This window comes from Aptenodytes forsteri, unplaced genomic scaffold, assembly GCF_000699145.1.
Source record: "Aptenodytes forsteri isolate BGI_AS27 unplaced genomic scaffold, ASM69914v1 Scaffold181, whole genome shotgun sequence".
Taxonomy (NCBI): Eukaryota; Metazoa; Chordata; class Aves; order Sphenisciformes; family Spheniscidae; genus Aptenodytes; species Aptenodytes forsteri.
The window spans coordinates 4,258,867-4,276,455 of NW_008795702.1; the positions used below are offsets into that span (position 1 = coordinate 4,258,867).

The window sequence follows — 17,589 nt, forward strand, 5'->3', positions numbered from 1 at the left end:
TGAGCATGCCCTCCCATGGTATGGAATGTCGCTCTGGCCAGCTGGGGTCAGCTGTCCTGGCTGTGCCCCCTCCCAGCTTCTTGTGCACCTCCAGCCTTCTCAGTCAGTAGAGCATGGGAAGCTGACAAGTCCTTGACTAGTGTCAGCATTGCTCAGCAACAACTAAAACATCGGTGTGTTATCAACTTTGTTCTCACCCTAAATCCAAAACACAGCACTGTACCAGCTCCTCCTAGGAAAATTAACTCTATCCCTGCCGAAACCAGGACAGAGTGACAAAGTAGACTCCGCTGCCTAACAGCCTTTTTTGAGCCCATTGGTAACGGTGCTGAAGGGATCTCTCTCTCTTTCTACCTCAAAGAGGCTAGTCCAAATCATTTATGGCTTCAAGGTCTTGCTCCTGATAGTCCTCTGTTAGCCCTGTTCCCCAATTTTTGTACCGTCAGCAGTTATGGGATTTAAAACTATACTGTGGCATAAATGACTCACAACTAAAGCATTGACATAAGCACATTTTATTGCCTGACATTTAACTACCTAACCAGGAAAAAAAGTAAAGCAACAAAAAGTGCATTTAGAGAGTGTTCTTCTTTAACAGGTTCAGAATATGTCCCAATCTATTGAAGTTTTAAATCTACGGACTCAGAGGGATTTCCAGTATGTTTTAAAAATGGAAACACAAATGAAAGGGCTGAAGGCCAAGTTTCGGCAAATTGAAGATGATCGGAAGACGTTAATGACAAAGCATTTTCAAGTAGGTTTTATTTTAACACTAACTTTGAAAGCCTGCTGGAAGCAATGTACTAAGCAGCAATGCATGGACTGCTAAGATCGCAGCTTGAAATGCTTATGCAAGAGCAACATTAAAGAGAAAAGCATAATAAATCTTCTTTTATGATGATAAACTTTTGCTCTGTCCTATTTAATTGTAATAGGGAGTAACCACTAATTAGTAAGTCATTAGAGAAATGTCACTATAAACAGATTCTTGTTTTTTCTGTATCAATGTGCATGTCATACTGAGAAATTCAAGCTCCAGTGATAAACGGGGAGATCCACGGGAATGAATAGCAAACAACTAGAGAGTTCTGCACTTTTACCATTGCCTGACATTTGCTGCAGTTGAAGGGAAGAAAGCGTGTAATAAATCAGGTTATTGTAATTTTTATCCAGTACAATTAAGATCTAATTTCATGTCTGAAGGTTTGCTATTTTGAATTTGGGGTAGGGGAGGAGGGCAATCATTCCCAGTCACATTTGTGTGATTAAAAAAAGACTTCCAAGGAATTTTAACGACAACAAAAACCACAAGCCAATCTTTTTGTGAGGAAGGAGGGTTGCAGAGATTACAAGAGAGCATTGTGTGTTCTGAAAAAGCTATCGGAAGCTTTAGCTTTTAAAGCTAAGTACTCTTAAGTAATGATGTTACAAGAGCATACTTAGGTTCTTTAAATATCAAGTCTGATAAGTTGGTATTTCAAGACTACAAGACAGGATCTAGAAAATACGTTCTGAGGATTACAAATATATATTTTTAAAGTGTTTATGAAAGGTCACATAAAATGGACTTAATTTTCTAATTGGTGCTAAAATTAGATACCTAAACAATTACATAGCTACGGGGTCTAATTTATGTTTCAGAGACGCTGAATATCCAATGGGTCTTAATAATACCAGGAATTAAGTACACTAATGATCTGACTACCAAACTTTATTCTTTATGTCATCATTCTTAGTTTAGATTAGAGTTTGAGCACATACTTCCAGTTATTTTCAGGTACTAAGAAACATCTCCACCTTTTTCCCCTTCATCACTCATTGCTACTATAACAACACATTTGTACAATGCCATTATATATCCTGTATGCTCATTATTGTTTTCCTTGGGAACAAAATATCAAAATTTGAATGTCTGATACACGATGTCAAAGGTAGCAGATTTCTGCAGTACTCTAACCTTTTAAATATTCGATATTTGTATTGGCCAGTCATTTAACTTCAGTTTGACAGTTTGCCAGGAGTATAAAACAGATTTCCAGCCAATCAAATTATAGAGTAATTTAAAAAGTCAACACAATACACTATGCTGCTGGCTTTTTGAAATTTGATCTACTAAAATTCCAGTGCTTTATCTTTCCCGAGACAAAGAAACTCATTCTGGATACAGCATAACCCCTCATGAAATGCCAGAATATGTCTACCACCTATCCATGTTGCAATACAAATTAGTTCTTGTACCACTCATCATAGCAACAAGCTAGGAGCGTCAGCAGAAACCAATAAAATTAGTTTCTTTATCACGAAAATACTAAAAACATCTTTGTATCATTTACTGAAGTGAGATACTCTAACGCTGTGGTTCCACGCTGATGAGAACCAGAGAGTACAAATTTGATCCAGATCACACTTGACCATGCGGTCATACTTCAGTCAAATCAGCATTTACACCAGGCAGGAGATACCTGATCGCCACAAAAAGTTACCGCAGTTTGCTCAAATGATACCTCATCCGGCATAAATCCTACCAGGAATAAGGTACCTTCGCTAATTCTCTTAAACGCATTTTATCTTCCTGAGTTTTTACAAGCCTTTCACTAATTCTCTTAAACACATTTTATCTTCCTGAGTTTTTACAAGCCTTGCAATTTTTTACATCACGGTTTACCCATGATTTTTGGCAGTTCACTGCCCCACAGAACCCTGAAGCCTGAGTTCGTAATTTCAAAATGAAGTAACAAAAACTTTGGCTTCTGGAGCTCTGCTTTCCGTGTCACAAAGCCTACTCTCCTTGTCGTCACGGAAAAAATAACTGTTCATTTCAACAGGCATAAAGTAGGCTCAAGTTAAGTTTTTAATAAAAACAGTCAAATAAAAATAGTTTTAACTGTAGACAAAACGACTCCACTTCTTTGTTTCAGTAATTCTGCTCCTATAATGTAATTGGAAGACCCCTTTAGAACAGAACCAATAGAACTCCTGAGAGACTCAAACCCATTTATAATGACTTATCTGCTTATAATTTAAAATGCAATTTTCTGGCTATTAAGATGACCTGTGTGCACAATATACTTCCTAACAACACATACAAGTCTTTATTTTGAGTAAATAACAACTCCAATACGAAAGCAATTGTTAGAACAACATGGATATATTAGCTAGGTTATGAAGAGATACTGCAGAACTCTCAAGCCATCTTAGAACACGTTCGAGAGGCAAAAATTCAGAGGTAGATCTTCAGGCAGCTCAAATGCTGACCCTGCCTATCAGCTTCTTTCACATCTCCTTAGCAAAAATGCACTTGGCATCATCACGTTATTTATCTTGGAAACGTCCTACCCTGTTCATTGCATCCTTTAATAAAAGTGATGTAACAAACTGCACGTGCGTGTCTTTGCACACCTCCGTGACTATAACCTCCAGCCACATTTGCTTCTGCACCTCTTTCTCGTGCTTGGGCTTCCATTTAGCTCTCTTCTGCTTTCCCTTTTAACCTGCTGACTACTCCAGCTATTCTTCAGGACTTGATTTTTTAACCCCCTCAACAGCCTCTCCCTGTGTGTCCTCACCTGTTCCCAGTCTCTATTACCACCTAATGCTAGTACCTAGCAGATCTTTATTCCCATCCTTTGCCTTGTTTTGTCCCGGCTTGCATCTCCTCATGTGTCTCTGGCATTTGCTCATGGAAGTTCTGCTGTTTCCTCAAATTATAAAAAGATATGCAGATCTCTACATACAGATGATACATCAGGGAAAACCCGTCTGCTTTTCAATAAAGCAAAACCTTTTGACTGCAAAGATTCTTTGAGGTTTTCTACAGAAAAATAACCAAACAAAAAACAACCTCAGACAATTAGTTTAAATTTAACAAAGCCCCTATGATTAGTGCATTTAAGACTAATTAAGAAATGAAAGATGAGCAGCCAATATAGGTTACAAACCAAGACAAATTCTCAAAGCGTATGACTCGGCAAAAGTCTGAGAAAGGGGCAACCCGAGATCTCAAGTGGAGCCTTATTTTATTTAATCAATGTTTAAGAATAGGATTGGCAATGCAACGGCAACTGCACATGGCAAAAAACTCCATTTGTGATAGTCCAGAAGAGAGATCAGCTGAGGAAGTTCAAAGGCACCCAGCGATGTAGCAGGATGACAAATACAGAGCACAGTTAAGAACCGTGGATTTTTCACTTCAGAAGAAAGAGCTGTATATCGCTGTGGCCGGAACAGAACTGAACAGTGTTCAACAGCTGTTGAGAAAAGAATGAATTCAGTCTTTCTAAGGAGTGAAATAGAAATTAACAGCTCACCAGCTATGACAGCACTGTAAAACAGTGTGACCTCCTCGAACGCCACTGTGTGTTCAGGCCTCATCACCTTCCCTCGAGAAAGGTACACTTAGCAGGGATTTATATCCTCTGGATGGAAAGTCAGACCTTCAACAGGCTTGGTTCAGATCACTTGAAGGTAATTGGGTACTTTCAGCAGAAAAACTATGCTCTCATACATTTTATCTACTGCTTACTACCATTAAGTCTGAGGTTCTAAGACCTTCACGATACTCTAATAATAGACCTGTAACTAAAATCAATAATAATTTTCAAGTCTTTTTAATAATCGGGCATAAATATTACATTAAAGGGAATTAGGGGATTGAACTCCCTTAAACTGCTCTAACGTACATTTGATTGCCTTTAACAGGAGCTGAAAGAAAAGATGGATGAGCTCCTGCCACTGATCCCAGTTCTGGAACAATACAAAACCGATGCCAAATTAATCACCCAGTTCAAGGAGGAAATTCGGAATCTGTCTACTGTCCTCACTGGGATTCAGGAAGAAATCGGTGCTTATGACTATGAGGAACTTCACCAGCGCGTACTCAGTTTAGAAACCAGGCTTCGAGACTGCATGAAAAAGCTCAGTAAGTCAACAATTTCATGGCAAATTTGGTCCCTCGGCTGTATATTTTCAGTTGTCTCTATAGAAAGATGCAGTTTTCTTTTTTCTTGTTTGATGAAAGACTGCATTATATTCTGATCTGTGCCACCCTAATAAAAGTCACGAGTAACTCAACCTAAGGTCAGTCATATCATTCGAAGTCTGCACCAGTGTATCTTACGTAATGATCTGCCCTACCATATACAGAAGGAATTAAGATGGAAAATTAACAACAGACAGCAACTTTAAAATCCAAGAGATTTACAACGGCTGGAGAGCTACAAATATTCTTTAAAAAAAGCTCAGACAGGCATTGCTACTTAGGTCATCTTTGGGATGTCAGCGTGAAAAAAACTTTAGTGGGAAGTAGACTGGAATCAATTTTGAGATGTCCACATCATAACCCTGTCATCTTGCTATGACACCTGGGAGGCCGCTCTGATTGTACTGTCTTTAGACCTGTAGTATTAGCATTAGGAGAGATGTGCCATTCTACAATTTGCAATACAACGTAATTAAGCATTACACCTAATTTAAGGGAACAAAGCGTGATTTTTGTAGGAAGCACAGCAACAGCCTGTTGCGAGCGCTGCACTAGATTGACATCAGGCAGCCTCCACCTTATGGCTCACATGCTGGCTTTAGTTAGAAAGAGTCAAATGATCAGCACCTCTGAAACACAGCGCTAGCTCGGTATCAGCCACCAAAACTAAAAGCCTGAAGTATCATTATCAAGCGTCAGCCTTAACTTCCATTACCCAAAGAGGGACAATTAGTACCTTTACAATCACATTGCAAAGGCTCCCCCCTCCCCAATCTATCCGGACTCCTGAATGGATCGCTATTGCAATCCGGATTGCTACAGCCAACGATCCAGCCCCTCTATGAGAAATAAACGCTTTGTAAGTTAACGCTGAACATGAATAAACTAGAAATCCCAAGGTTCAGTCCTGCGATCGGTATCTCAGTTACCAAGTGTGGGACGTTTACTTTTAAATGCTACATGTGACATGAAATATGTTATTAACTTGATGAGCAGTGCCTGTATTTTTGCAAAGCAAGGGAATGAGAAAAATCTAGGTTAGCCTCTTAAATTATTTATTTTCAATTTCTTTATTTTACACTAGAAATAACAGTGATGATGGGCTAAAATACATGAAAGCCTTCTTCAAACAGAAATTTCGTATGATCCTATTTTCCCCTCAGTACACACACATAATAGCGCATCACTGCATTGACAGGAGGCAGTCAGGAGAAAACGGCTGCGCTGCAATACCGCAGCAAGCAAGAAAATTCATATAAATAGACAGTATTTTCTGATAGTGAGTGTTCCAGTAAGTTTATTAGACACCAAAAGATCATTAACTTATCTTTAATGAGTTTCTTGTTTTTCTTTGCTTTTACAGCATATTCTTGTAAAATTGATTAGTGAAGTGACTACAGTATGATATATTTTATACATTGGGATGAGTAGGTGTATTCACAAGGGGCTCTCTTCTCAGAAGTTATTTACTATTTCCCTATTTTTCATCCACGTTTCCCCTCCTATCATCCTGAATTCCTGCAACACATTCTATTTCTCTTGATGTGCTGATGTAAAAAAAAAAAAACTATTAAAATTATGTGTATCAACAATAGAGGGAAAATTTTTGTATGAAATAGATTATTAAGCACATCCATTATTAAATGGGGTTTGGCCTTCTCAAGCTCTAATACCGACTTACTCATCCTTAATGGCATTATTCCCTGGTCTTAGATGCTTAAATGACTTCTATGCTCACCTGCTAATGGAGTGGCTGTATTTCTGGCCTAACCCTGTGTGGCTTTTAAAGTAAAACCAGCTTCAGTTAGGCTTACTGTAACTCCTCAAAGCTGGTGCTGTGTGTTCAGATCAGCAAGCGTAAAGGAAAAACAGCTTTCGTGCCTACACCTTCTCCCCAGCCACATTTCACCACACTGGAGATGACCCAGCTGTGACTGTCCGTGCCAATGTGATGGCCAGAAGCCATTGGCAGCAGAAGGCAGACTGGCCCCGATGTGCCACAGGATCTGGCTCAAATCTTCACAGATTTTGTTGCGTTTCACAATATAATTATCTAACCAGCGTGTGTGATAGCTATTTTCCATTCTTCTCCCTAGCAGGTGTTTTTCAGCAATATATTTGCATTATTTATACTGTCCTGGCCACTTAAAAGGGATCTTCCATCTGCACTGGCAACACTTTCAACACTCACTAACATAACAGTAAGCAGTTGTCTTACTTTCAACTGAGGTTTAATGATTACCACAGCAGTTGTGACGACTGAAACTTGCTCCTTCTCTTTGGAATAAGAGAAAATTCAGGCTGAAGCTGGTGAGAAATTCGTCCCCAAAACTTTAAAAGGGTGCGTGCAATTAAACATGTAGGAATAGAGTGCACACACCACACATTCACATACACTCGTGCACGTGTGGGTCCTTTGCTGGCCATCATCTAAGGCATGTGCATTTATAAGAGAATGCAGGTTGCACAGTCTGCTTGGGACCCTCCCATTCTCGTCATAATGTGTTTATGAAATTGGAAAAAAATTATATGGGTAGCATTCATAGAAGCCAATACTCTGCCAGATGTTGCTTATGAAATATGAAGAAATAATTAGAGTAGCTACACACTGGATTCATTTGTAGCTACATCCGATTATAATGTAGAATCTAAACAATATTTTACAGTATCATTTTTGGTTAGAAATTCAAAAGTAGAATATTCTATGTATCCAAAGAAATGCTGTTACATCAGTGGCAAAAGAAGTGTTAGTGCAGGCATGAGATTATTTGATTGATTACAGTGCTACCTGTACTTCCAAAGCATCCTTCCCTTTGGGATTTGAAGACCTTTATGAATATCATTTAGTACAAAATTGTGCAATAGAGATATATATTGTTATCCCCACTTTGTAGATGAAGGAACAAGCAGCCCAGGAGGATAAATGACTTTCCCAAAGATTACACGGCAAGTCATTGCACACGTACAGAAGAATCCAGAGGCTTCCTCTCAGCAAGCTCTAGTAACTATAGTGCTTCCTGGATTTGTATTATGTAGGACAACAGACATACACCCATTAAGTAAGAACTAATTATTCATTCCCTCACATTACAAAGTAATGTTATGACAAATTTGATCATAAGCAGGAAAGTGCAAGTAGTAAAACACTGAGAAGTCATTTGTGCAACCACTGAAAAAAAGACCCGCTCCATTTTCCCCTATTTATTACCTACAATAAATAGAATAATAATGTTTACGAACACTTCAAGAGAATGTTTTGATTTTATTTCCCTTGCAAGCCCGTCTATAAATCACACACTCACTTGGTATACAAAGCAGCTACCAATATTCTTTTGCATCACAGAGACTGGGGGCTATCAACTACCTATTCCTAGCTATCTTCAAAACAGCTCCTGTCCAATTGGTCTATCACAACCTTCTCCTGGTATTTGCTCCCTTTGGAGCAGCTTTCCAGATGCATTCTGCCCCATAGACTTTCCCAGCCTACAGGGGTAGTACATCTACTTTCTTTTTCAATGGTCACTTTGTGCTCAACTTCTTCCTTACTATAAATAAATACAGGAAATCACAAATAGACTTACTGGAGTCCATGGTACAAAACTGTTACAAGAGATGAATCAAGCCACGAACACCCAGATGGTGCATGATACGATGTTCCTTCTACAGTTCAATTTAGGATGCATAAACACTCAGAGGTCTGATTTTCCAATTACTACCATCAGTTATGGTTGGGATTTTCTAATGGAGGCAGCTGCTTCTTTCAAAGTCAAGAGAAAGAGACTGAGTGCTTCTAAAAATCCCACTCTTTTTCTGTGTAACTCCATCTGAACCTGTTAGGGGTGGAAAAAATGCCTGGAAATATCTTTTTTTTTTTTCTTTTTTCTTACTGTTCCTGAACTTGTGACATTTGCTCATATGGATATATATTTGTCCTACCTTCTCAGGAGCATCTGGTCCTTCTCCTGTCAGGGAATTAAAGAGCAGAGGTTTGCTATAAACCAAAACTTTTCAACCGGTGAAAAAAAGCTTTCCCGCCATCACAAGAGTTATTTCCACATCCTCATAGGTTCCCTTCTGCCAGAAAAAAAGAAAAGAAAAAAAAAGGAGGTTTTGGCCATATTTAAAAAAAAAAAAACAAACCCAAAACCAAAAACCAACCAAGACACATAGGCCAGTTTTAATTCTCAGCCACCTCACTGCTATGGAAAATTCATAGCCCAGAAGCGTTTCCCATTTCACATGACATTTGTCTATGGTCTATTTCCCTACACACAAAATGAGCTCAAGAAAAGTCTCAACTGGAAACTAATGGGCATTTTTTTAATTTCAGACTCCCAGACTTGCCATGCCACAAAAGTGTTAAGTAAATGATCCTGCTTTTCAGTATATTAGTATCACCATTCCCTAGCAAGAAACCTCAGCATGCAAGATCAATTTCAATATAGCCACACGAACAATTATAAGGTTCATTCTGCAGCTAAGAATATAGACTGGGATTAGATCAACACATTTTACACTTAAGTAGACAAGAAGAAGCTGTTTCCAATTCTGGTGAAGGAGTGAGGAAAATTTCTTGCACCGAATTTGAAGTTGGAAGTGCTTACAACCACACAGAAAATTCACCTTGCTTTATCAGTGAACTGTTAAACATTATATTGAGCTTTACTCTTGAAGGCGTTGTCGTTCATTTAATTTCTGTATCAAATGCAAGATCAGGTTTGGGCAAGCTGTAAGGGAATTCTCTTTATAAAGTCAGTATCGCTAATTATTTTAGTGTTAAACAGATTGATAAACTGCATATTGTAGTAACATGTCATCAAAATGCTGTGATATTCATCTGGAATAAATTATTTAATTATATTAGTAAGTCAATAATACTTCAGCACAGACAGCACACTTGCTACTTTATAATGAACAAAACCTAAATGACCCCGATTCTGCCAATTTTTATAGGTCTGCTGTAACAAATGGGTAAACACATCTGAAGGTAGGGCTCCAAAAGACAGAACTGGAGAAAACGACGATACATTTCTCTTGAAGAATGAGAAATTCGTTTTACTGTTTTCTTAATTGGATTCACTTGATTCTCTTAACTTCCAATCAAATACTGGAAGCAACACTGCATTAGAGGACTGTCTGAAGGTTTGACAGAATAAAGTGTGAACTGAATTTCAGAGGGATCTCAATGAGAAGGGGAGGACAATTTGGCCTCAACTACTTTCTCCTAGTCTCACGTTTCCCTGCACCATCAGTCAGCAATAGGTTCACTGCGTTCACAAGACCAGTATTTAGCAAGCCAGACGATTTGTGGAATACTTAGGACAATTTACTTCTACAAAAGTTACTTGTGCAGCCTTAAACAGTTCAAAACAGCATGAGCTGACGTATCAAGTTGACCATTCAGCCAAGACATGCTTTGGGGCCTTGTCCTGTTCTTTCAAGCAGTTCTTTTCTGAACTCAGAGAACTTACTGGTAAGGGGTTCCAGTCCGCATGTATCTGGAAGCAATGGTTTGAGTTCTGACTACTCAAAAGAAAAGACAGATGACACCCACGTACTTGGCCCTGAACATTTTTCAAATGAAGAGAAGAGTGAGGTTCTGAAACAATCTTCAGTTGGAGTAAGGGTGAGGGTAGGCAAGCGCAAACAATATTTCCCCATTTTTAAAATCATGTTAATAATTTTATTAAAAGGCTGTCTGCAATAGCAGGGTGCTAGACTTACAGGACTAGAATTTTGGTAGAGACTTCATATATGAAGCTCCTGTGCCTGAGGAGCTCCCAGCTGTGAGGAGGCTGTGATGACAAGACAGAGGTGGGCACCGACAGCTCTGCTGCCTCCTTCTTACCGCCCACGCAGTCAGCAAGCAGGCCAACAGGCCTCAGGTACTGCTGAGGTTCACAGCAGAAACCTGCTGATGGGACGTGAATTATCACTACAGCGGGAATGGCTTACCATATGTGGAAAAAATACTTGTAAGTATTACTCCTTAGTTTTAAATACCAGTTCCATCAAGTTATATCACAAATAGGCAGATTTATGGGTTTCTGTTTAACGAACAAGGAAAAGAAAAGATGGGACATACTACAGGGCAGGAGAAAAAAAAAAAAATCCTCGCGCCTCTCACGAGATGCTCTGTTTTGTTATGCTGAAAAGAGAAGCTTTGTCATTTTTTCAGTCAGCTGCCCCTCAGCTATATAGCAACTCTCCTAACAGCCTTCCTTCCTTTCTTGATATCACTACATGCTATCTAGGAATAAAAATTTAACCACATAAATATACCTTGACTCAAACCGCCGATCATCTGGTGGCTGAAGTACAGCATCATCTCTTTTTTCACACTGAATGGCATCCCAATACGTTTTGAAAGATCACGCTCTAGAAGCATCTGACTCCCGTCACAGGGGAAAGCTGCTCGGTTCATACAGTTTAAACCAAATCAAGACTGAAGAGGTTTATTAAATATTAACGACATGTAATTAGCTGGCAATCAGTGAACTGTACATTCAGGATCAATACAAGTAATACAACAGACGAACCAGAGTACTAGACGCTTAAGAAACATTAATAAGCCAACAAATTTCTGGACACCCTTCTCTAGCTAGTATCAAAAAGTTCCAGTCGCAGATAGCGCACCACGCGCACAGACACCCATGGAGTTACGTGCACGCACACACACACACACACACCCCCAACAGCCGGCGTGGGCTACAAGCACACTCCCTCCTTTTACAGCTCTCCTGCTGGAGATGTGGGGCCTCGAGCCTGACGCGTGCCCGTGCTGCTCCCCACAATCCGCTCACACACGCGTCGGTGAGAAAGCCCGTGAGTTCACAGGCACCTGCCCTGGCCGCGGGACTGCCGTGGTTTAACCTCAGTCGGCAACTGAGCACCACGCAGCCGCTCGCTCACTCCCCCCCACCCGGTGGGATGGGGGAGAGAATTGGAAGAGTAGAAGTGAGAAAAACTCGTGGGTTGAGATAAAAACAGTTTAATAATTGAAATAAAATGATAATAATAATAATACACAAAGCAAGTGATGCACAGTACAATTGCTCACCACCCACCGACCGATGCCCAGCCAGTCCCCGAGCAGCGGCCCCCCCGGCCAGCTTTCCCCAGTTTATGTACTGAGCATGACGTCCCATGGTATGGAATGTCCCTCTGGCCAGTTTGGCTGTGCCCCCTCCCAGCTTCTTGTGCACCTCCAGCCTGCTCAGTTGGTAGAGCATGGGAAGCTGAAAAGTCCTTGACTAGTGTAAGCACTACCTAGCAACAACTAAAACATCGGTGTGTTATCAACTGTGTTCTCATCCTAAATCCAAAACACAGCACTGCACCAGCTACTAGGAAGGAAATTAACTCTATCCCTGCTGAAACCAGGACAGGGACTCGGCTCACCGCCCCCGTACTCTGACTCCACTCCCCGAGCGCTGGCTGCTCGCGGTACCCGGTGGGGTGGCTGCTCTGCCTGGCCTCGGCAAAAGTCATCGTGCCAGCAGACAGTTTTGCAAATTCGACTCACACCGCGCGTGCTCCCGTGCCTACCCCAAGACGTGGCGTTACGTGCCAAAGGTGGGCTCTGTGAGCACCCCCACATCTCTGCCATGGGCTCCTCTCTAAGTTTTGTCCGCTCAGAAGCGAAATTTCACAGCTCGGTTTTGATTCCACATTTAGCTTCCTGGATATTTTTTTAAATGGAAGAAACAGCGGTTCAGAATTCCAAATTCTTTGGTTATGTTTTCCTACTAATTTCAATACTGTGTTTTAAAGGCACCAATCAGTATACTCTTTAACTCAGACATTCATTGTATTTTAATTATCTTAAAAACTACAAATTCAGGAGTAGTTAATTTTTTCCTGATTTCTTTCTACTCATTATTAGTTTTCTGATAATTTTATTCCAAATTAAACCCCTCTGAAGGCTTGAGTTTACCTCATGCCCGTTTCTGGTACTATTTACTAACATACCACCTAGAAATAAAAGCCTTCACCATGACAGGCTATAGTCCTCTACTTTCCAAGCTAATAGCAGTTCATTGCTGTAGAAAAACAGCACTCAGCACACAATACTAGAAGCCTAGCTACAAAAAATTCCAGAATAAAAGATTATATACTATGATAACCAACTGTAGAAAAGCTATAAGATTCTATAAAATGGGAAATTCCAAGATATCTTCAAAAGATTGTAAGATACATAGATTGAGATACGTAAATAATAATGCCTTTGAATTGACCCAGAAAATAGACAGGGCCTACCCTGCTCATTGAGGTCTCAGCACGTACTCGGTTATCTTCATTTCCATTACACTCCACCTCCCTGGCCGGGAACGAAATCCCCGCGAGCAGCCCCTGAGTTGTCACCACAGCATTAACCCCCTTCTAATTGACTGAAACAGGCTTGCACAATACATTCCTTGCCAGTTCCATGAAGTAGAAAATCCAGGCTCGATGTCACCTTCTCTTTTGAACTGAATAAATTCACTCTCAACACCAGGTACAGTTTGTTCTCCGCATTTCCGAGACAGATAGGGTTATACAATATAGCACACCCATGTATCACGGAGAAGCACTTAATTTTAAATTAAAGAAACAAATTAAATGCGTCACTTCTTTTTACATTCTTATGGAACATCTTTTCTTCAGAAACATGTTATTTCAGCTAATCACCTACACACCACTGTGTGATATTAAGCCTCTTGGTAAACTTATGAATTCCACCAGGGGCTTGTTGCCAATAGGTATGTTATTAATGTTACCTAAAATATAGATTTTTGGATTGTTAGGAAGGTCAGCATCCAAGATCGTATCGACTCTCATTATTTCCTCCCAGACAGTCCAATATGAGACAGCCTAATGGATTAGAAGCCAACTGATACAGCCAAGGTTGCTGAATAATTCCCATATTCGCTTTCTTAACTTCAGACAGGCCCCTAGTACTGGAACGGCTACGTGTGTGTAACCGCAGGGCAGACACAGGCGTTTGTGTGCAGCTATACGTTTTGTGTACAAGCTCGTTTTTTCCTGTCCGCCCTTAACCTCCTTGTTACCCTGGTCAATGGAAAACTGAACCATCCATCAGTCCTAGCCTTGCACTGAACTTTCTGAAGGCAAAAGCGAGGGGAGTTTGTGTCTTCTTTTCATTTATTATTAAACGTTACTCACTTCAGCTCAGAAGATATTTTACTAGGTTGTATTTTTCTTTACGCCCAGAAAATGTAACTGTGCTTTGACATATATAAAAACAAAAATATACACAAATAAACTTTTATTTATCTATTTTTAACATATTTATATTACTGCTTGATACGGAAAAGTTCATACGGTGAAGATGACAATCCATCTTCAACATAAGCCTGAATCCCCTGGAGCCACTATTTAGTTTAGAGCAATTGGTCTTGTGCTCTGACTGATGTCAAGGAGAGTTGTGTAATTATTTGCATTAATGCATTTGTTTTTCTAATTTCAGCATGTGGCAAATTGATGAAAATTACAGGCCCCATTACAGTCAAGATATCCGGAACCCGATTTGGAGCCTGGATGACAGATCCATTAGCATCAGAGAAAAATAACCGAGTATGTTAAGGCACCGAGTATCTTTGTGTCCTTCTGGAGTTTTACTTGCTTTATTTTAATCTTTAAAAAGATATTTTCTCCCTAGGAGGTTACACTCGCAAGCATGTTTCTTCTACTGCCACCATTTTCACTGTTAAACATCCTCAGAAAAAAAGCAACAGCGTTTGTGCAGAAATATCCACAGACAAAAGTTAGCGAAGCACCTTTGTGCAATTTCCTTCAACTGTTTCAGGGCTGATATACACCTATCTGACCCAACTACACAATTTTTTTTCTTTCTACCATACTTAATTGAGCTTGGGTCTTTAAGAACCCAAGTAATATAACGCCAACACCAACGCTTTTACCCAAGTGCATAACCCATAACGCAGCACAGCCAAAATTTGCAGGATTAGGCCCCATAAAAGCGGTATTCAGGCCATTTGCCGTCCAGATCCAAGTTATGTTATTGTTCGGATCTGCAATAGGATCTCAAAATTGGCCACAGCTTTGAGGAGGTGCTCCCTCCATCAAAGGGCTTTTGAAGGAGAGCCAGAAGGTTCATTTTTTGAACACGATAAAAACCAAAGGCAATAGAAAAGGCAACATACAAATGGTAATAACTAAAGAGTTGCGTGCAGCTCTCCCCTGCCCGCTGTCTCCGTGCAGGTTTACTGCCGGCCCCAGGAATCTCAATTACCTTTAGGAGAGCAGCAAACTCTGCTCAGCCCCATCTTGTCCTGAGGAAGCTTCTTCTGCCACCTCAGAGCGCCAGTGGCTGCTCCAGAACCATCCCCATGGACCCATCCCCCTCGCCCCCGCCAGCACCTGCTCCCCGCCGTGGCCCCCTGCCCCCTCCAGTGGCTGCTCCAGAACCATCCCCATGGGCCCTCGCCCCCGCCAGCACCCAGCACCCCATCCCTCATTAGCATCCCAACTAATAGGACGATGGGGAGCTGAACTGGCATTTATACAAATATTCTGTTAATGCCAGTTGTGAAATCAGCACGAAAAATATCTCCAGAAATTATTCTGTTCTGTTGTTAGTCAGGATTTGGTTTGTCCTCTGACAAACTAAAAGGAGAAAAGGCAAAATGCATGAAGGAAAAAATGGGGGAATGGAAGTTGGCATACAGAACATTAAAAAAAAAAAGTATTGATTTTGTTTTCTTTTGTTTTAAAGGAAAAAAATGGTTCCTAAACTTTACTGGTTTCATTGCTATTGTATTTTGGTTTCTTTACTAAGAATACACTATTTTTCACCAATTAGAGGTTCAGCTGAAGACAATTCAATGAAATTTATTCCTAATCATAAATCCAAGCTTAGCTCACATGCCATTTCCCATCTCCCTCTTTGATTATTAGTCCCTGGGAATATCTTTAAGCAAGCCCCATACAGCAGAAACCCAAACACTGAATAATCCAAAAATAAATTTCTCTGAAAATGCAGACACTGTAGTTAGTAACAGTCTTCTTGAGAGTTCACCTGTATAGGTAAGTTTTGATTCCGAAACTCCAGAGTTCCTCATACTTTTGTAACAGGAATGTGGACAATGTTGTACTTCGATAGCCTGCTGCACCCCTAAAACCTTTTTTCCTTCTTTTTCTGCAATGCATCCATCATGCCGTATCATGGTCATGTAGTACCACAGATTGTGTTCCAGGTGTTCACTCCCAATCTTTGTTTTCTTTCCAGGTCTGGTACATGGATAGTTACACTAACAATAAAATTGTCCGTGAATATAAATCAATTGCAGACTTTGTCAGTGGGGCTGAATCAAGGACATACAACCTTCCATTCAAATGGGCAGGAACCAACCACGTTGTCTACAATGGCTCCCTCTATTTCAACAAGTACCAGAGCAACATCATCATCAAATACAGCTTTGACACTGGGCGGGTGCTTGCACAGCGTAGCCTTGAGTACGCTGGCTTTCACAATGTCTACCCTTACACCTGGGGTGGCTTTTCTGATATTGACCTGATGGCAGATGAAATTGGGCTATGGGCTGTGTATGCCACCAACCAGAACGCAGGCAACATTGTCATCAGCCAGCTAAACCAGGATACACTGGAGGTGCTGAAGAGCTGGAGCACAGGCTACCCAAAGAGAAGCGCTGGAGAATCCTTCATGATCTGTGGCACCTTGTATGTTACTAACTCTCACTTAACAGGAGCCAAGGTCTACTATTCTTATTCCACAAAAACCTCCACTTACGAGTATACAGACATTCCTTTCCATAATCAGTATTTTCATATATCCATGCTTGACTACAATGCAAGAGATAGAGCTCTCTATGCCTGGAATAACGGGCATCAAGTCCTGTTTAACGTCACCCTTTTCCATGTCATTAAAACTGAAGATGACACATAATTTTCTTTCCCGTTCCCTCACCTCCCTCCCTCAAAGCAGTGTCATTTGTGATAAACGCTAAAGCATCCACCTCTCTCAGTTCCTTTTAATTTACATTTCTTTTTTCATTAACGAAAAAGCAACATTTTCTACCATACAATGCATTTCAAATACGGCTGAGCCTGTTAAAAATGACCTGTTGGAAATAAAAGCATCTTAACTCATGATTCTACAAGGTCTGTCAAGACCATGTCTTAAAAAGCACTGAAGAGGATTTAAGTGGCTAAAGACAGTTTTAAAAAGATTATGATCTGCCTTATTTTAGAGTCAGAGACTAATGGTGGCTTAAATGCATGAATGTCTTTTTTTACCTCATTTTTGTTTTTAATCTATTGCTCAACTTCAGGAAATATTTTGGTAGTGTCAGAGACATATTGCACATTGTATTTTTTTTTTTATTTATTCCAAAAGAAAGATTTAGGAATTTAATTTACTTGGACATGGAGTATGATTCATTTTGCCATCACCCAATTTCAGATGTGGTGCTGTACAGTATGTTTTTAAATCTCTTGCAAACATTTTATCGACAGTATGTATTTCTACCATTGTAACCACCATTGTGCAATTGTATCTCTTCACTTATGTGAAAGTAAACTAAGTACTATTTTTTATAAAATATATTGAAGCTTAATGGCAGGGGAGG

The 17,589-nt window shown here is 40.2% G+C and overlaps 1 protein-coding gene across 3 annotated transcripts in view; it reads left to right on the plus strand.

The window, feature by feature from the left end:
• OLFM3 (olfactomedin 3) overlaps positions 1-16,933 on the plus strand; it is a 24,819-nt gene extending 7,886 nt beyond the window's left edge. For 2 of the 3 annotated variants that reach the window (XM_019473103.1, XM_009283201.1), the window contains exons 3-6: positions 599-754; positions 4,699-4,918; positions 14,448-14,554; positions 16,230-16,907. In XM_019473103.1, the coding sequence (XP_019328648.1) occupies positions 599-754; positions 4,699-4,918; positions 14,448-14,554; positions 16,230-16,907 (1,161 nt within the window). Of the gene's footprint in view, positions 1-598; positions 755-4,698; positions 4,919-14,447; positions 14,555-16,229 lie in introns of all 3 variants that reach the window. The other variant, XM_009283202.1, reaches the window with a different exon arrangement.
• The last annotated feature ends 656 nt before the right edge of the window (positions 16,934-17,589 follow it).